We start from the raw sequence: 20,175 nt of genomic DNA, 5'->3' as shown, positions 1-20,175 counted from the left end.
AGAACTAGCCCACAACGACCTTCAGTATTATTGTTTTCTTCCTTTGACAGATAAGTAAACTGAGGCTCACAGAAGTACCCAGGTAAGTGACAGATTCATGACTTGAACCAGGATCAGTTGTCTCCTTGTCTTAGTTGCTCTGCTCTCACACAAATTCCAACTACTTGTGCAGTCTGAGACACCACCAGATGATCTACTTCACTCCTCATTCATTATTTCATTTGTGTTATTTTAATGTTACAAATAGACTATGGGCTCCTAGAGTTAGTCTTATGAATCTTCTTCTTCAATATAATAGTCCAGTACATAGTAAGAGGTGCCGTAAATATTGGTCCTTCTGTTTATGGGAAGTATATCAAAAATTATATATCTCAAGTAATTGTCATAATTAATTTAGAGACTGAGACAGGTTTAAACATACTACTACTACTACTAATAATAATACAGAGAATCTGAATCAATTCAAGTGGATTTTATCATCCCATTTAGAAAAATAAAATTGAACAAAATGCAAAGTGGCGGTAGATGGGTATATGGTCAGAAAATTGAGCATCCTGGGGCACCTGGGTGGCTCAGTTGTTAAGTGTCTGCCTTCAGCTCAGGTCATGATCTCGGGGTCCTGGGATTGAGCACAGATCGGGCTCCCAGCTCCACAGGGAGCCTGCTTCTCCCTCTCCCTCTGCTCATGCTCTCTCTCTCTCTCTTGCTCGCTCACTCAGTGTCAAATAAATAAATAAAATCTTAAAAACAAATACAGAAAATTGAGCATCTTGTCAAATCAGCCACCATTTTCTGGCCTTCTATTTGAAAATTTCATACTTAATAATCTTCCTTTTACTGCATGGGAAGGCCCACACTAACAGGCCTGATGACTTGGCATCCTCTGTCCATTTTGAAGGGGGCAAGACTCATTCCACATAAGGCAGACGTGACATAGATGGAGGGCCCCTTTTCCTGACAGGGATAAATTGGATACAGGAGGTGGCTTGTCTTACCAGCTAGGTTCCACACAGGATTGCACAATTTCCAGAGGGTGGACACTCTCAGGACTGCAGTGCCCTGCAGGGGTTCCCAGAAAGCTCACCTCTGTCTGGGGAGGGAGGGCGGCTTGTGGTTGACTCAGCCCATCGGCAGGCCTTTCTGCTGAGAAATCAATATGCTAAGACACTGTCCTCAGGTATGAGCCTGTGCTCCCCACGTCTAGCAGGTCTAGTGTCACCCCTTGAGGCACAACAATGCCTGAGTGCATACTCTACCAGCTTAGAGCTGGGCCCTCCCATGCTTTCTCCTTTGATTCTCCAATAGCCCCTCAAATTACCTTCCATTGCATCCCTGTTTCCAGGTGAGAAAAACTGGCTCTGACATTCAAGTTTCCCTGGAGCAGGGCTCTGAGCCCAGACTTCCAATTCCAAAGCCATGCCATGCACTGAGGTGTCCCCTGCTCAGCCTCTGGCTTTAGATGGGAACTGGGAGTTCTGAAACGGACTCTTCAGCACTATGAGCAATTCTCTCCAGCCTCAATAAAAACAGATGGGATTATAGTAGAAATGACGCCTCCCAAGAGGGGGCAAGTAGCCTGGATTCCAACTCTCTTACCACCATGCAGAATAATGGTTGCCACCAGTAAGTGAGCTTAACCATGTTCCAGGTGCAAAGTGCTGTACCTATTAGCTCATTTAATCCTCACTGCCATCTAATAAGGTAAGTACTCCTATAATCCCCGTTTTACAGAAGTGAAAACTGAGGAGTTGAGATATTAAACCAAGACCACTTGGCCAAGATCATTCAGCTAGTGGGTCATGAAGATGTCACTCAAGGCCAGAGCTATCTGAATATGAACCCCATGCCCTTTACGTGCACGCCATGGCTTCTCAGGTGCCGGGGCTCACAAGAGAGAGACATGTGCCAAAACCCTTTTGTTGTGTAGGTGTTCATTCCATAAATTAGCAGGCAACTCATTAACCACAAAGTCAGAGAAAGTCTACGGCTTTAAAATCTGGTTGATCTCTTCATTTTACGGAGGAGGAAACGGAGTCTCACAGAGAGCCTATAGCTTGTCCAACACTACACATGTGTCCTAGGAGTTAGTGGCAGGTCCAGAGAAATAGCCCGTTTCTTGAATTCTACCTCAGGCCCTTATTACTGTGCTGCGAGTTCTCTCTAAGAACATCAGTAAACAGGCAAGTTACCAGAGCCACGGACTAAACGTGCCCGTACCTCCTTCGGGTTGGACCCAAACAAGAGAACCTTAGCAGCAATCACCATGGCGGCCAGCTCTAAGCCTGCTAGGCAGGCACACTCCTTCCGGGCTCCCCAGCAGAGAAAGCAGAGGCCAGAGCAGGTGACTCAGGTAATTGAAGAAAATGTAAAAGCCTCATTTACCTTCACATACTTTGGGGAATTGGGGGAATTTCTAGGACCCAAACTGTCCAGACAGCCAGCTCAGCCTTCCACTCCTCCCTTTCTATGGGCAGACCTGGAGAGTGAAGGAGAGTGCCACCCAAAATGACACCACTCCCTTGGGGCCCTCATGCTCCCGGGACACAGAGGACACTCTTCTTTTCCAATATTAATTTTCCCTACAATGACCTTGCTGACGCAGCTCTAAGAATGATGGACCGGGAGGGCGAGAGGGCTGTTGTTCTTGCTTGGAGCCTCCCAAATCCTGAACACTAATCTCAACGGTTCGGAATTTGGTTTCTGAATGACCACAGAGAATTTGGAAGCCTTTTCGGGTCTACTCCATGAGGTCCACCCCAGTATGGATGACCTCAGAAACCGAACCAGTTCTGTTTGGGCACAAAAGGGCAGCCCAGTTCTAACTTTCAATAATGATCCACCCCACAGGAACTTCCCATAGGGGACAGGTTGAAACATTTGAACAAGCCCCCAGGCACAGTAAAGTAAGAAAGCCCCAGACCCATCTAGGTCCCTATGGGTAGGATGGCCATCGTCACCCCATCCCCCACCTCCTGGGTCCCTGAGAAGCCCCATGTTAGGCCTGAGACCACTGGAATTTCCCTCCTGGAGCATGTGTCCCCAGAGAGAACTAGAGCTGTAGCAGGAAAGCTCCCGGGGCTTTCCCCAGACTTCTCAGAAAGATACCAAGAAGGCCAGGTGAGCAGCAGGGCAGGATGAGTGGGGAAAGGAGTGGGCAGGCCTGGGGGGGAAGTAGACTGTCCAACTCACATTCATGTTTCCTTCTTTGCTTTCCTCTCTTTTTTCAGCCCCCAGCTGGTTTACGGTGCAAAGCCCTCAGCGGCCATGAGGCCTCTCCTTCAGCTGTTGCCAGCTGCCAACACACGCCTCACGCTTGTGCTTATGTTGGTTGCTGTGGAGACATAAGTGTGGGCTTGAATGGAGCTAAATGCTCCTGGGCTGGGAGATGGAATAGGGCCAGGTGTATTTTTAAAGCCAGCTGGGAAAGCCGGTCACCACGAGAATAGTCTTCTTCCCTGGTCAACATGTTCCTGCTTTAGGGACTAGTTCACAAATGCAAAATGGAAAATAGCTGAGCCCCTCTTTTTGTCTTAACTCACTGGATATTTTAAGTAATAAGTTATTGTGTGGGCTGTATTTAAATTTTTGCCTTTAACACAAATGCATCCAAGGGAAACCATGACCTCTAGGCATGTGTACAGACACTGTGAGGTTCTGGAAATAATGACAGAAATAATGACACATTATACACCAGGCACTATTTTAAGTACCTTACATTCATAATTAGCCCACTTCATCTTCACAACTCCTCTGTGAGTTAAATCCTGCTTTTAGCCACATTTTACAGATGGGGAATCTGAGCCACAGAAAGGGCAATTTGTTTGCCCAACATCACAAAGCTAAAGAAAACACAAGGTTTGAACCCTGGCAGCATGACACCAGAGGCCCACCCCTAACCACCAGAATATTCTGCCTCTACAATGGTTTGGGGGTCAGTAAGTTTTGATTTGGAATTTTGACCCTGGCACTGTGTGACCTCAGCCAAGTGATTGCACCTTCCTGAATGTTACTTTCCTCTTTGGTAAAATGGGGGTACTACTGGCTTGTGAAAGATTGTTGTGAAGATTAGAAATCATATATGTAAAGAGCCTAGCAAAGAGAAAGTGCTCAATGCAAGACAGCCATATGAGTATAGCTCTCTTAAAGGATCAATGGTGGACGCAGCTGCTTCCCTGCCCAGATGCCCCAGCAACTGTCAGGCCCTATGGGCTTCTAGCTCCTACCACAAACACCTGTGACTATGCGAGAGGGCTTCACCAGCAAGAAAGTTGCTTGGGGCAAGCATGTCCCTAGGAGTTGGTGGGTAAATATCCCAGTCCTCTGTCTCCCTGTCTCTCCTGTTCCCCCCAGGAGAACTGAACCCTAGACGCCCACAGCAGCAATCTGCTCATGAGCTCCCTCTATGCTGACTGCCTGCCCTTCCCTATCTCACTTCCCCATGCCCTAGTGGGATCACCGCCTAAATAAAAACTACTGACACCCAAATCCTCGTCTCAGGGTCTGCTCTAGGAAGGAACCCAAATGAAGACAGTACACATGCCTGTGCCTTTGATTCTGATGCCACAGAAAGAATAGTCATGGGACACTTTCCCCAGTGGAAAGTTAACTATGGAGACTGAATAACAGCCTCCCAAAGAGGTCCAGACCAATCCCTAGAGCCTGTAAATGTTACTTTATATGTAGCAAAAGGAACTCTGCAGATGGGATGAGATTAAGAAGTTTACGATGGGGAGATCAACTCGGTGGGCCTTAAATGTGATCATAAGTGGCCTTTTAAGAGAGAGGCAGAAGGGGATGCCTGGGTGGCTCAGTTGGGTAAGCATCTGACTCTTAATTTCGGCTCAGGTCATGATCTCAGGGTCGTGAGATCGAGCCCCAAGTCCAGCTCTGTGCTGTGTGTGGAGCCTGCTTAAGATTCTCTCTCTCCCTCTCCCTCTGGCCCTCCCTCTGCTCATGCGCTCTCTCTCTCTAAATAAATAAATAAATAAAATAAAATCTTTAAAAAAAAAAAAAAAAGAAAGAGAGAGAGGGGCAGAAGAAGACTTGACACAGAAGAAGGCAATATGACCACTGAAGTTAAGATGCTATGCTACTGGTTTTGAAGATGGAGAAAGGGGCCAGGAACCAAAGACTGCAACGAATATAGCTTAAAACTAGAAAAGACAAGACGTTTTGCCGGAAAGCCTATGAAGGAAGCACAGCCTTGCCAACACCTTGAGTTCTGACCTCCAGAACCGTAAGAGAATAAATGTTTAAGGCACTGTCTTTGGGGCGGTTCGGTTCGTTCCAGTGGCCACAGGAAACTAACACAGTGGCTCCGGGGCAAACGTGGGCAGTGATTCTCAAAGTGTGGTCCCTGGACCCGTAGCATCAGCAGCACCTGGGATCTTAGTAGAAAAGCAAACGCTTGGGCCCGACCCCAGAGCTACAGACTCAGAAATTCCAGAGGTGGGGTCCAGTGGTCTGGGTTTCAGCGAGCCCTGCAGGTAATGCTGATGCAGTTTGGTGGTTAACCACAGCTAGCCATTAGACCACCTGGAGAGCTTTAAACACCATCAGTGCCGGAGCACATGCCCCAGAGAATGATTTAATTGGTTTGTTCAGCCTGGTCACTGGGCTTCTATAAAACATCCCAAGTGATTCTAAGGTCTAGCCAGGGCTGAGAACCAGCGCTATAGTTTGAGAATCGCTGATCTAAAACATTGATGTTCAAACTGAACTCTGCAGAGCTTGGGAATTCTGGAAAAATAACCCGAGGCTTCTAAAGGAGGAGGAGGCAGAGTCCAGGAGAGCAGGGGTTCTGGCCCCAGACTCCAAAAAGTCACATGCCCAGATAGGGCTAGATAGGTACACGTGTTAAGGAAGGTAGACCAGGCTTAAGACAAGAGGGCACAGTAGGGATCTGAGGAGCTGGGACTGAGCAGTCAGCCAGCACTGCACTCCAAACAGTCCTTGTCATATCAGAATATGGCTTGTGGGTCAGGACTGCCAGGTGGTCCCACTTATCAAGAGTCTGTTGTTGTTTTTTAAGAGACATCAGAAGCATTTTTTTTTTTTAATATTTTATTTATTTATTTGACAGAGACATAGCGAGAGAGGGAACACAAGCAGGGGGAGTAGGAGAGGAAGAAGCAGGCTTCCCCGCGGAGCAGGGAGCTGGATGTGGGGCTCGATCCCAGGGTCCTGGGATCAGGACCTGAGCCGAAGGCAGACGCTTAACGACTGAGCCACCCAGGCGCCCCCAGAAGCATTTTTTTTTTAAATGTTAAATCACTCTATTTTAAATGTTAGCAACTAAGGCAATGAAAAAAATTCCTCTTTTTTTAAAGCACTACAACATCTACCACATGAAGTGTGAACATAGCCAAACATGGAGCCTGGCTTTGGTCCTTGGGCTGCTCTGTGAGCTCCATCTGTGTGGCAGATGTCTTTTATTCCCCCCTGGGGCCCAGCTGGCTGGCCTGGCCAAGTTCTTCTCAGGGTGATCACAGGATTCCACAGGGGCCCATCTGCCCCTTGTTTGCTCACGGCTGCATCCCAGTTCCAGATACGCAGTTGGCACTTACTAAGTGTTTGTTGAATGAATACTTCTAGCCATTCTGTGAGACAGACTTTGACACCCATTTGACAGGTGAGGAATTTGAAGCTCACTGCAGTGAAGTGACTTCCCTGCAACCACCTAGCTCATGACCAACTCGATCAGGATTCAAACCCAGGACTCCCCACCCCCAGTATGGACTACTGTGAAGAGCAAATACAAACGTAGCTGTGAAAATGGTTTGCAAAACAAGAGGTTGGGGGCTAATTCGTACTAATTAAAGAGTAATATGAGTAGGTGCTTACAATGTGAACTACATTTCAAGAAGATGGGATGCCAGCTTATTTGGTGACTCACTGAAGCCCGAGGGCTTTCTATTCATTCCGGAGCTATGCTGTTTTTGTGTGGTTGTAAATCTGGGGGAAGCAGGAGTGAGTGTGGCGGATGGTGACGCAGAGGTCCCGCCCTGGATATCAGAAGGGACAGCCTCCCATCTCACACCCAGCTCTCTCTATCTGAGCTGCAGCTGAACCCATGGCTTTATTCAGAGGCTTGGGAGGAGGCCAAGCAGGAGGCCGGCCCCCATGGAGAGCCCTCTAATTTAAGAGCCCTCTCTGATTGGATTATGCAGAGGAAATAGGAAAAGCTAAATCAGAGGAGATGGCTAGAAGTGCATTATGGAACATTAAACAGTGGCTGATCAGGATCAGACACAAATAAATGGCCCATAATCTACTGTCCAGAACATGAATGGTTCCCAAGTGGTGACCTGGCTGGCTTCCAGGCAGGGGAGTGCAGAGCTGGACATCAGGTCTTTTTGGCCACAAAACCCCTGCTCTGGCTCATATCTCAGCAGCCAACAGAAGATTCTGGTGCCCAGACAGTATTCACATCTTTCCTACATGATCTCATTCTATCGGACTACATTTGGGTCTTCTCATCATCTGGTCTGTGAGGCTTAGACCCAAACATCATCAGGGGAGCTCCTGCCTAGCTGGGAAACCCTGTATTAGAAAAGGGAAGGCACATGTCTCTGTGGTGGGCCTAGGGTAGGTTGGCTCAGAGTGTCTGAAGAGAATGTCTGGGCAGTGGTATTCCCCTGGTTCCAGGAGGTCTCCTCCCCCACAATACCTTGGTTGAAGCTCATTTTATTAGAGCATCCTTTAGTTTAAGTGCCCATTAAAATGCAAATACCTTCAAAAGAGAGATAAAGTAGTACCCTGGCTGGTCCTACACACTTTAGTATAAGGTAATCTTCAATCTTTTGCTAAGAGCTTTGGGCGTTGAAATGCCGAGGAGAAGGTAGGAGGGAACCGGGAATAAAGAATTTAGAGGAGAGTTTCTGAAGGACAGGAAGGTAGTCTGCAGGACCTGAAAAATTAATATCACTATTTGTCCATTGACATTGGTCTACCTTGGTAAAAGCCCTGGACTTAAAGTCAGAGGGTAGGATTGCAGTCCCCAGATCTCCCCATTTTATGTTAGCTCTGTGATCTTGAGTAAGTCACTTAACCTCTCTGAACCCTCATTTCCTCAGCTGAAAAGTGGGAGTCATGCCACACGCATCCCAAAGGTGCTGTGAGAATTATATAAATCAAAGTGTGTGGAAGGTCTGCCCTTCTATAAATATTGTCCTTGGGTCTGTGCCACCACATTCTAGAAATTGTACAACCACTGAGCTACATCTGTGAATGGATCTTGGAGCTGAGTCAATCCACAGACCCATAGTGAGCGCAGCCAGGGCCTGCCAAACCCAGGCTAGATCAGCTGACCATAGTTGGCCCACAAACACATGAACTTCAATGATAAATGATTGTTGTTTAAGCCACTGAGTGTTAGGATGGTTCATTACTCAGCGATAGTTAAAACAATACCAAAGTTACAGCTCCAGAGATTTTAAATATTTCAGGGCATAAGTTTATTTCTGAACCGTGCTATGAAGAAGCCATGGCAACTAAATGAGGGAACAAAGCTAAGAGACTCTACAGAGGACTCTACAGAGGAAAGCAGGTATTTTTTGCTCTACTGAGCTGTTACCTCCTTAGTGATTCCCCCTAAGTCTACGCCATTGTTTTACCAAATGCCTAAGGAGGACCACGTTCACAAGCAGAAGATCTGGATTTAGAAGTTCCTCAGGAAAGGCCAGTGGCTGTGTGGGCTAGTGATTCCACATTCCCACCCCTCCCCCTCACTCTGTGCCCCAGAAGCTGACCCCCATGGACTGCACCCAGAGGCTCCCCTACCCTCTGGCTTTGGCCAATGGAAGGCACTGCCAAGAGGTGGTTGGACTGAAGGAGAGAGGTTGGGGTATTTCTTCTCTACTTTCTCCCTTCTTTGAGTCCCTCCGTGGTCATAGCTCCAGCTCACTGGCCCCTCCTCTAAGGTTCCAAATCTTCTTGGCATCAATTTCCCCATTTCTTCCTCTTGGCTTTTCAAGCACAAGAGTGGTAAAGACTTCCCAAGGTTGCTAATTCCTCAACTTTCCTCGTCGGTTCCCTTAACCCCACTCACACCTCTAAAGTGGTCCCTTCATTCAGGTCTTTTCATCTGAAGTGCTTCTTTTCCTGCTGTTACCCTGACTGCTACAATCTATACAAAGTCCGACCTAAGAGATGTCTAAGCTGTACCGGGGGTCTCTCTAGGGCAAAGAGTTTGGGGGAAAAAAATCAGAGGTTCTTTTCTCTCTAGCTTTCAGAACTTAGTAGCCATTTGGCTCTATCTAAATTATGTGATACAAAATGAAGGCAAGCCCCAATCTACAGATGAGAAAAGTTATTATTCTTTCATTCACTCATTCATTCATCAAACATTTACCAAGCACCTACTGCGTGCCAGGCATTATTCTGACCCTGGGGAAACAGTGATAATGTATAAGACAGTCCCTGCCCACATAGTGCTTATAGTCTAACACTGACAGTCTCCCAGAAGTCAGAGCCCACCAGAGGCAGAGCTAGAACTAGAAGACAGAGTTTCCTTAAGTCCTGAGCCTTCAGCAGATTCTCAAAGGACTCTGTAGCCCAAATGAGGTTAAGAGCCCACTGATTTAGACCAAATTAACTACCAAGCTTCCCCATCAAGTAGAAGAATAATGACCCACTAGCTCCCAGAAGAAGTGTGGTGTTCTCATGTGGAATTTGTGGGGGCATACTGTCACACAGCCCTGGTGACACAACCATTCACCTTTCCTGCCTACTCCTCACTCCCCAAATCGCCCCCCACGCCCTCTCCTTCAGCTCCTCACACCTTTGTGATCAGCCCTTCTCTGAGTCACTTCCTCAGGGCCCTCAGACACTGGCAGTGCTGGGAGCACAGCATGCTGCTGCACTGTGCTTAGGAACAGAGAGAGGTTGGGGACAGGATTCAGAAGTATGTCCTCTCTGAGAACCTGCGTTTTCAGCAAAGGCCATGAGAGTGAAATTTCTGCCTCCATGAAAGTATGTATGAGCCTCAAGTGGGAGGGCATGACTGAAACTGCTTTTGCTGGGGGGGAGAGGGGAAGCCAGGGGTGGCAGAGGTGAATGGAGGGGGGCTATGTGGGGACAGGCAGCAAGCCTGGGGTCTGCCTGCCTCCCTCAAGCCCTCCAGAAACATTTGAGTTTCCTCAGAAAGGTTTAAATAGGCCCTGCCAGTAACACAATACTTCCCCTGCTCTGGGTCAGACGAGACAAGGGCAACCTGGTGCCTGGTGCCCTCAGAGAAGTCTGGCAGGCTGGCATAAAAAGCCCCCTGCCCCCAAATCACCCAGCCCTACGCCTGACAGACACAGCCCACCCCAGGCCAGGCTATCACTCTGGAAGCCTACACCTCTCCCCAGGAAGCTCCCATCTCCCAGGACCTCCAGCTGCCTTATTTAGATAGAAGTCTCACCATAGGAAGAAAGCACAACAGGAAAGCAGACTGGGCTGGAGGATCAGTGGTTCTTGCTAGATCCCTCCAAAGGGCCCTGACCCATGGGAGCATCACTGGACTCCCCTTTCGTCTAGTGGGATGGTCCTGGCGGTGCACACTGCCCGAGCTCAGCAGAGGGGTGTTTGCTCCACAACATCCCCCTTGCATCAAGCCCCCTTTGGAAGGGGTCAGGGATGTATTCATAGAAACATCTGGGACTCCTTTCTCTCTCACTTGTACTCCTCTGTGCCTTTCTTAAGCTCGCTACAATTCCCAGTCAAAATGAAATCATGCAGCAAATGGGGAGAAGTGAGAGAGGCAGAAGTCATTTTTAAAAGGGTCTCTGGCTTTGAGCAGCTGGGTGGGGGCTATTTGGAACAAGGACAGAGGGAGCTTCAGAGACAGCTCGGGTGACAGGAAGCTGCTGGGGTGGCTGTCTCCCTCCAGCCTCCCTCCTCCGACAGCAGAATGGGGAAAATATCAGGGCACATTGCAAAACAATCTTCCTTCCTCCCCCTGCCCCCGACAGATGGAAGAGAGGAAAGTTGTGGTCATCATTTACCTGCTGAAATGGGGAGGACGCTGTTGATGAAAGCAGGCTGAGACACGATAAAGCGGAAGGAAAGCTGAAGATAAATTCCCAAAGTCACTGGATTCAGGACAACCATGCTGGCTGGGGTCTGGCAAGTGTCAAGTTCTCAAGGCAAGGCTGCCGTGAAGCCTTGCTTATCTCTGTCTTTGTCTTCCTCACTGCTGTTTGCGCCTCTCTCTCTCTCTCTCTCTCCCCCCCTCCCTCTCCCCCTCTCCCTCTCTCCTGTCTCTCTCTCCTTTCCCCATGCCTTTACCAAGAAAGAATGCCAACCATTTCCCATTAAACCTTCTCTGTACTCCACAGGGTTATATTTATCTCAAGCACTGGATCAAATGCCCACATTAAAATTAACATGTCAGAATTTTCTCTTTTGGACACTGAGGTAAGTGGCTACTGAAGAGCTGATGAAAAGCCAGCCAGGTCTCAAATGTTCACTAGAAGCAGTCCTCAAAGGGCAGACAGATTTCCTCATTATCCACCAGCATCTACCTGCTTGGAACTGAGGTGTCCTACAGCATCACAGAATTGGCTCTCCTGATTCAAAGTGAATTTCCACAGAGACCAATCCCTCTGCTGTCGGCCTGTGACTTTTTTACCCACTGGGCGACAAACATAAAGTGGACCTCGGATTATTTTTCTTTAATCATCCAATAAGAATGGGGGAGGTATATTTTCCAAAATACTCCTTTTCTCTAGGAAAAAGTGCTTATTCTCTCTCCAGAAGCAGCAACCTTTTATCTCATCCAAAGCAAAATAAGTGAAAAGACAGAAAGTGAATGATTATCAAACTATATTTGGAGAAATAGCATCAATGACTTGATCTTTGGCTAGACAAAATTCGAGTAAAAAGTACTGCATCCTTAAACAAATACCTTTTATGAGTTTATAAAGCCTGTTATAGAGACCCTTAGATTTTTAAAATATGAAAATGGTAATCTATGGAGTTGTCTATTTTACTTCAATTTACGTAATGTCCTCCCAGTGCCTCGTGGGAGTTCATTCAGAAATGGTTTGGTAGTTACTGGACTCTGGGCTGGGCCTCCTGGGGGAAGAGCACTGATCCTCATCCCAGGGGAAGGCAGAGTGTAAGGCAACACTCCCCAGCTCTTGCAGCAGTCCCATCTGACTCCTGGCTCTGCCGAGACAGCAGACAAACCGTTTGACATCTCTGGGCCTCAGTTTTCTTATCATAAAATGGAGGCCATGTTCCCTTTAAGGGTATGTTGGAAAGGTTAAATGAGGTAACATGGGATGAATCATACATGAGTTAAAATCTGTGTAGAGAGACAGCGAAAATGAAGCCCAGGGAGCTGTGGATCGGGCGCAGGGATGGCCACTGAAAATCTCTCCCATCCTGTATGTGTGTGCCATTCTCCCCAGCAAGAGGTGGTGTCCACTCCCCCTTCCACTGAATCGGGCTGGCCTCGGGACTGGCTTTGACCCGTACAGTGTGGCAGAAGTCACAATGTGCCATTTTCAGGCTAAGGCCTTAACAGGCCTGGCAGCTTCTGCCCTTGTCTTTTCTTAGAAACTGCCACACAAGAAGTTGGAACTACCAGATGGGCAACAGGGACAGGGAAGCATCCAGCCCCTGGTGCTTGGCCACCTCAGATGAGGCACTGACCACACAAGTGAGGATAGCTTGAATCAGCTAGTCCCGTGCAGGTCTCCAATCGGTGATGGCAGTCCCAGGAGTCACCCCTGGTGAGACCAGCTGAAGAACTGCCTGGGTGGGGGTGCCTGGGTGGCTCAGTCGTTAAGCGTCTGCCTTCGGCTCAGGTCATGATCCCAGGGTCCTGGGATCGAGCCCCACATTGGGCTCCCTGCTCGGCGGGAGGCCTGCTTCTCCCTCACCCACTCCCCCTGCTTGTGTTCCCTCTCTCGCTGTATCTCTCTCTTTCAAATAAATAAATAAAATCTTAAAAAAAAAAAAAAAAGAACTGCCTAGGTGACCTCACCCCAGATTACAGATTCATGAGCATATAAAATAGCTGTTTTAAACCCTTCGGTTTTAGGATGATTTGTTATGCAGCAATAGCTAGCTGACAAAGGGTTTATAAGAAAATCTTTTGAAAGCATGAAAAATAAACTTGGGCTACATTCAAAATTAACAGGACAGCTTTAGCTCTTCCCAAACTATCTGACGGAAGGCTCTGTGATTGTTGGCTAAACCCACCAGGAAATTCTCAGGCTTGTTCTCCTTAACTCCTAAAACCTACAGTCTCAGCAGTAGGCTTTTGGGCTTTTGGTGGCTTGGAGAAAGCGCGGTCTACCTTGGAGGAAGGTAACTCTTGAGTGACCTGGTGCCAAGAATCTGAACTTTCACCATCAGCTCAGATTCCTCCTGTGAAACCAAATTTATTTCTTCTTCCTTCTCTCAACACCTAGATCTCACCATTGACTGTGCAGTTGGCACAAGGTGGATCAATATGTCCTGCCTGTGACACCTGCTGCTACAGTTTTTTTTTAATTAATTTATTTTTTTAAAAGATTTTATTTATTTATTTATTTATTTATTTATTTATTTATTTGAGAGCGAGCGAGAGAGAAACAGCATGAGAGAGGAGAGGGTCAGAGGGAGAAGCAGGCTCCCCGCTGAGCCAGGAGCCCAATGTGGGACTCGATCCCAGGACCCCGGGATCATGACCTGAGCCGAAGGCAGTCGCTTAACCAACTGAGCCACCCAGGCACCCTGCTGCTACAGTTTTTGAGCTGCTTCTAAATCACTTTGCTTTTCTATTTAACTTGTGTTAATGTCCCTGAAGATAGAACACTGTCCCATAGCTCTGTGTACCCCAGGACAATCCTTGTCACCTAATCCTCAACAATGTCAGTTAATTTGATCAAATCACAGCACCATAGGATGAAAAGAAAAGTAGGAAAACTGGCATAATCTTATGCTCCAGGCACACTGAGTCAGTTGCATTTCCCAGCCCCCTCTTTGTGCCTATGCACATACAGCTGGCTGGCCCGGGTCTGGTACAAGAGAGGGTTCTGGCAAGGATGGGGAGAAAGTGAGAGGGAATGTGGACAGCCAGCCACAAAGAGTTAGGGCCTGCCTAGGAGAGGCTGCATGTACACATTCAGACCACTGGGATGTGAGTCACCTTTGCCCTTTGGGGAGGCCCAGCATAGAGGTATTAATAAGCCCCAATACTTATGAAAACAGCTCTGTAAATTTCCATTTCCCATGGACTGTGTATTTTATGAGCCTATTTCTTACAGGGTTACCCTAACTGAGAAGTTATCATCTTTCTTCAAACTCTCCTGGAAGGACTCTCAATCTTTCAGAATCTAATAACACAGGCTATTAGATTATCCAGAAGGAAATTTTTTGAGATTTGTAAAAGGCTTATCAAAACCTGAGCTTTCTCTCACAGGTCATGGAGGTGGGAGCGTACGTATACTGATGCACAATCTGATGGTACCCATCAACGCATAACATTCACATGTCGTTTGACCCAGAAAGTCCACAGAAATACTTGTTCAACTGCCCAGTAGTTGAGGTACGAGGATGTTCATTATAGCTTCAGATTTAAAAAAACCTGACTCTCCGTGAATATAAGATTGTTGAATAAATCATGGGACCTCTCTTCAGTGAAACATTATACAGTCATTACAAAGAATAAAGTAGTCTTTGCAACAAACGATGCTGGAAAAATGAGTCTTCCATATGCAAAACAAAAATTAATCTTAACTCTTACTTTGCCCCATACATAAAAATTAGCTCAAAATAGATCACAGACCTAAATGTAAGAGCGAAACCTATTAACCTTCTAAAAGAAAACACAAGAAAACCCTAGTGACCTTGGATTTTGCCTTTTAAATTAAAATTTTTTTCTTAAATAAAAATGGTATATATTTAAGGTATATAACATGATGTTTTGATACACATATATTTTGTGAAATGATTACTACAGTCAAGCTAATCAACATATCTGTCAACTCATATGGTTAACCTTTTTTCTAGTGAAAATGCTTGAAAACTACTCTCTTGGAAAATTTCAACTGTACAAAACAGTATTATTAGCTATAACCACCATGGTGTACATTATTATTCATCCTATATAACTGAAACTTCATACCCTTTGGCCAATATCTCTCCACTTTCCCCATCTTCCCTAACCCCTGGTAATCAGCATTTGACTCTCTGCTTCTGTGAAAAAAGTTTTTTAAATAGGACACAAAAAGCACCAATCATTTTAGAAAAGCATTACATTGGACTTCATCAAAATTTTTAAACTTCTGCTCTTTGAAAAACAATGTTAAGTTGAAAAAACAAGCCAAAGACTAGGAGAAAATATTTGCAAAACATGTATATGATAAAGGATGTGTAATCAGAATTTATAAATAACTTTTACAACTCAATAATAATGAAACAAACAACCCAACTAAAAGAAAAGGGCAAAACGCGGATACTTTGCCAAAGGAGGTATGTGAATGGCAAATGAGCACAGGAAAAGATACTCAACATCATTAGTCATTAGGGAAATCTAGATTAAAACCTTAATGAAACATCGCTACGTACTACTAGAATGGCTAAGTTTAAAAAGACTGACAATCCCAAGTGTTGGTGAGAGTTACTGGAGCCCTCACACACTGCTAGTGGGAATATGCAGAATGGCAAACCACTTTGGAAAACAGTTTGGCAGTTTCTTTTAAAGTTAAATATACACTTGGGCGCCTGGGTGGCTCAGTTGGTTAAGCGACTGCCTTCGGCTCAGGTCATGCTCCTGGAGTCCCGGGATCGAGTCCTGCATTGGGCTCCCTGCTCGGCAGGGAGTCTGCTTCTCCCTCGGACCCTCCCCCTCTCATGCTCTCTCTATCTCATTCTCTCTCAAATGAATAAATAAAATCTTTAAAAAAAAAAAAGTTAAATATACACTTACCACACCACACAACAATACTGCTCTTTGGTATTTATACAAGAGAAATGAAACCTATATCCACCAAAAGAGACTTGTACGGGAATGTTCCTATTTTGTTTGTAATGACAAGAAACTAGAAACAACCCAAATGGCCATCAAGTGGTGTAACCAATTGTGTACAATGCAATACTACATGGCAGTAAGATGTAATGAACTACTGAAACAAGTATCATGGATGAATCTCAAATGCATTCTGCTAAAGTCAACACAAAGGTTACATACCGCACAACTTCATGTATAAGGCATTCTGGAAAAGGCAAAACTTACTGGGATGGAGAACAGCTCAGTGGTGACCGGCAGTTATGGTCATGAGAGCCAGCTACAAGGGGAACTTTGGTGGTGATGGAACTGTTCTTTATCTTGATTGAGTGGTTGTTGTTTGTCTATTTTGTCAAAACTCATCAGACTGTGCTCTTAATAGCGGTGAGTTTTATGTGAATTTTCCTCTCAATAAACTTGACTTTAAAAACATAAGGCAAAGGTGGTTCACATCTATGCCTGGACACGGAAGGCTGTCCACAGAATATTGCTGAGTAAAATTAGAAAGATGCAGTGCATCTGACCAAACAAGCAAATCTATTTATCAATTTATATGTGCAGAGAGAAAGATCTAGAATAGTATACACTGCACACTTGGGGATGGAAGAATGTGAGATAAGAAGGAGGGAAATTCCCTTTTCAATCTCACACATACTTGTCTTATTGGAAATTTTTACAATGGGCATAACTTAATTTGTCATTTAAAAAATTATTTTCTTAACAAAATCAAATTCTTGGAGTAAAGAAAGGGGAAAAAAGGTGTCTTTTCTGCATGTATGGGGTCCAACAAGTCTCTGCCAATGTGCTGAGAGGTACAGACAGACCATTTTTGATTGGTCCTGCCAGAGAACAGAGCTCTGAGCGTGTTCTGGCCTGGAATTAAGGATGATTCAGTTATGCTTAGGCCCTGGCCACCTCCCATTGGCAGCTGCATCAGCAGGAGAGAGGTAAGACTGGGAAACTAAGAAGCCCAAGGAAAGTCCCTCCTCACAAGCTCCCTGGCTCATGGCAACTCAAGCTGAAATCAGAGCCAGAACCCATGGAACCTCAGGATGCAACGGAAAGACCCACCAGAGAACCAAAAGAACTAGTAGGAAGTCTAATGAGACAAATTAGACTCACCCAGGCATTGAGCCTGCATTTCCATCTCCAGGACAGGGAACTCGATCAGCCTCACTTTCAGGGAAGAGATTTGCACTGAGTTGGCCTTGAACCACCTGGACGCAATCACAATAGCAACAATAATCTTACCCAATTCAGTGTTTCCCAAACTGTGCTTGAGATACACACATTGTAAGAGATACTCAATTTTTTAAAAAGCAGAGGAGTTCACATAAATTTAAAAACATTATTTTATGTCCCTCTTGGAAATTTATAATATATTTGTGTACTAAAACCACTTGGAAGTCCTGCAGTAAAGAAACCTATTTACTTTGCTTTGCCTCAAAAAGTATTTGACTCTCAAACCCAGTTTTATTTAATTGCTATTATTTGATACCCCCTTTTTCTTATCTATGTTTTATACAATAAACACATTACTGACATGCTAGACAAATAATTACTATACTGGGCTTTATTTTTTATAAAATCCTTTTTATCATTTTCCCCCTTGGTTGTTCATGAGGGAAGCAGTGGGACTAGATTTATAATTCCCATTTTACAGATAAGCAAACAGGCTTATGTGAGGCTCATAAGGGGAGAGCAGCAGACATCAGGTCACTGGCAGGGGGAGTGATGACTGGCAAGCCTGGACCTGAGCCCTCATGCTGGTACACATAGCCAGATGCCATCAGTGCTCCCAGGCCTGAACTTGTTCTCCAAGGGAATGTCAGTCAACCTTACCTTTACCTGAAACTGGACCTAGGAGTGCTGGGAGTCTAAGAATCATTCAGCTCTGAAGATGCAAAACCCACACTCTTGGTAGGGAGACAGAAAAGCTTTTATGGCAGGAAGTGAGAGAGGGCTAGAGACTTCAGAGGAGATCCCCAAATGGTTTATGACAACCGAGGAGCAATGGTTCTTGAACTGAAGCCTGTAAGAAGGGAAAACATCCTGATTCCCAAGCAAAGCCAGTTTCCTAATGTTGCTTATTTCAAGAATCATAGAAATATATGAACTCAAAATAATTTTTTTTAAGATTTTATTCATTTATATGAGAAAGAGCGAGAGTGAGAGAGCACTGGCAGGGGGAGCCGCAGAGAGAGCTGCAGAGGGAGAAGGAGAAGCAGGCTCCTCACTGAGCAGGGAGCCTGATGCGGGGCTTGATCCCAGGACCCCGGGACCATGACCTGAGCCTAAGGCAGACGCTTAACTGGTGACTGAGCCACCCAGGCGCCCCCTCAAAATAATTGTTAAGCTACCAAAGGGCATAACGAATCTTAGCCCCACTCTTGAAGGTGGGTTGGTGAGTTTGCCCCAAATTTCAACTAGGGTGAATCCCAGAAAACTTAGTTGACATTCACTTCATTCTCTTCTGGCCAGTCCAAATGCATGTTCCTAGTTGATTGCTATTTGTATTTTTATATATTTATTGGAAGAATATTACCACCCCAACCACACTGCCTCCCCCTTAACTCAACTCCACTGCCCCAACACATCACCTCTACCACAATCCCACCTAGAGACAATAGTTCCTCTTGTATTCCAAGAGATTGGCTGGAGTACAGAGGAAGGGCCACCTCACAATTTTATTTGGTCCACGATAAAGACAAAGCATCATTTCCTTTTCTTTTTTGAGAGAGTGTGCGCACACTTGTGCCAAGCTGGGGTGGGGGGAGGGGCAGAGGGAGAGGGAGAGAGAGAGAATCTTAGCATGGAGCCTGACATGGTGCTCGATCTCACAATCCTGAGATCATGACCTGAGCCAAAACCAAGAGTCAGATGCTTAACAGACTGAGCCACCCAGGTGCCTGGACAAAGCAGCATTTTCAAATGACTTGGTCTCTGTACAGCCAGAGGGAGAGGTCAAGGGTATGTGGCTGTGTTGTTTGGCAAGGCCCTAGAACAGGACCATTCCTAACACACTGAGAGATCAGTACTGACCCAGGCTCTGAAGTAATGGGTGGGAAAGGGCACTGCCCGTGCCATGTATAATGACACATCCTCCCATCCCATTCTGGGAAGGGAGAGCTCAGCCAGGACAATCATCGGAAGCTACTGAGGAGCGTTTTAGAATCACAGACTCTTAGGAAACAATGAGCTATGGCAGAGGGGAGAATATACACAGGCACTGCAGCGCATGCTGCTTTGGGGTCCATGTTCCTGTAACCAGGATGTTCTCCGTCCTGCAGGCTATAGCAGAACAAACTGCACAAACTGGCGGCCACAGTATGTTCTGTAGGTAATCCACTCCCTAAAGTCTCGAAGTGCTTTACAAATAGCCCACAGAGATAGGGTTGTCTGCAAGGCCAAATGTATACCTATACAATCTAGAATAAGAACAGGTGACTTTCTTTTTTTTCAAGCACTAGAGAGAGAAAAATTTTCTACCTGGTTATGGATTATGTGATGACCCGTTTCCTTATATACAGAGTTACTGAACGTAACTGTGCTATTTCACAGTCACACTGTTCTGTGTCCTGTGTCCTCAGGAAGGGGAGGCACAAGGCTAGATTGGAGAAGATGGAAACAGAAAAAGAATGATTCAGGAAGGTGAGAGGGAGATCAGAGGATTCATTCATTCATTCAATAAATATTTACTCAGTTCCTACTGTGCCCAGGCAAAGACCTAGGAGTTGGGGATTCAGTGTGAATCAAATGTACAAAATTTCTTGCCCCCAGGTAGCTACATTCTAGTGGCAGTCTCAAGATAGACAAAAAGCGGGCGCCTGGGTGGCTCAGATGGTTAAGCGTCTGCCTTCGGCTCAGGTCATGATCTCAGGGTCCTGGGATTGAGTCCCGCATCGGGCTTCCTGTTCCTTGGGAGCCTGCTTCTCCCTCTGCCTCTCTCTCTCTGTCTCTCTCGTGAATAAATAAATAAAATCTTTAAAAAAAAAAAAGATAGACAAAAAGCATATACAATAGCAGTCTGGGGGCATTCAGTGTAAGGCAGAATAATGGAGAGATATAATTAACCAAGAGGGCTTCCATGAAGGGTGGTAAGAGGTAAAGAAATGAAGGAGGTAAGGAAGAGTTTTGAAATTAGGTCTCAAGGAGAGATTCATGAAAGAGTTGGAGGTAATTCTGACCCT

At 45.8% G+C, this 20,175-nt stretch overlaps 2 protein-coding genes across 4 annotated transcripts in view; both read right to left on the bottom strand.

Moving 5' to 3' along the window:
* The window catches only part of COLQ (collagen like tail subunit of asymmetric acetylcholinesterase), a 71,654-nt gene extending 60,035 nt beyond the window's left edge, over positions 1–11,619 (bottom strand). For 2 of the 3 annotated variants that reach the window (XM_034994427.1, XM_034994436.1), the window contains exon 1: positions 10,989–11,094. In XM_034994427.1, the coding sequence (XP_034850318.1) occupies positions 10,989–11,094 (106 nt within the window). Of the gene's footprint in view, positions 1–10,988 lie in introns of all 3 variants that reach the window. The other variant, XM_034994416.1, reaches the window with a different exon arrangement.
* Positions 3,234–20,175, bottom strand: part of HACL1 (2-hydroxyacyl-CoA lyase 1) — a 66,260-nt gene continuing 49,318 nt past the window's right edge. Inside the window, exon 20 of the transcript XR_004677326.1 lies at positions 3,234–3,331. The gene's annotated coding sequence lies outside the window, so the exon portion shown is untranslated. The remainder of the gene's footprint in view (positions 3,332–20,175) is intronic.

The sequence above is a fragment of the Mirounga leonina genome, unplaced genomic scaffold (genome assembly GCF_011800145.1).
Source record: "Mirounga leonina isolate KUSES-001 unplaced genomic scaffold, KU_Mleo_1.0 Mir_115, whole genome shotgun sequence".
NCBI lineage: Eukaryota > Metazoa > Chordata > Mammalia > Carnivora > Phocidae > Mirounga > Mirounga leonina.
The sequence above is the reverse complement of the archived record's forward strand: the minus strand, read 5'-3'. Positions and strand labels throughout refer to the sequence as shown.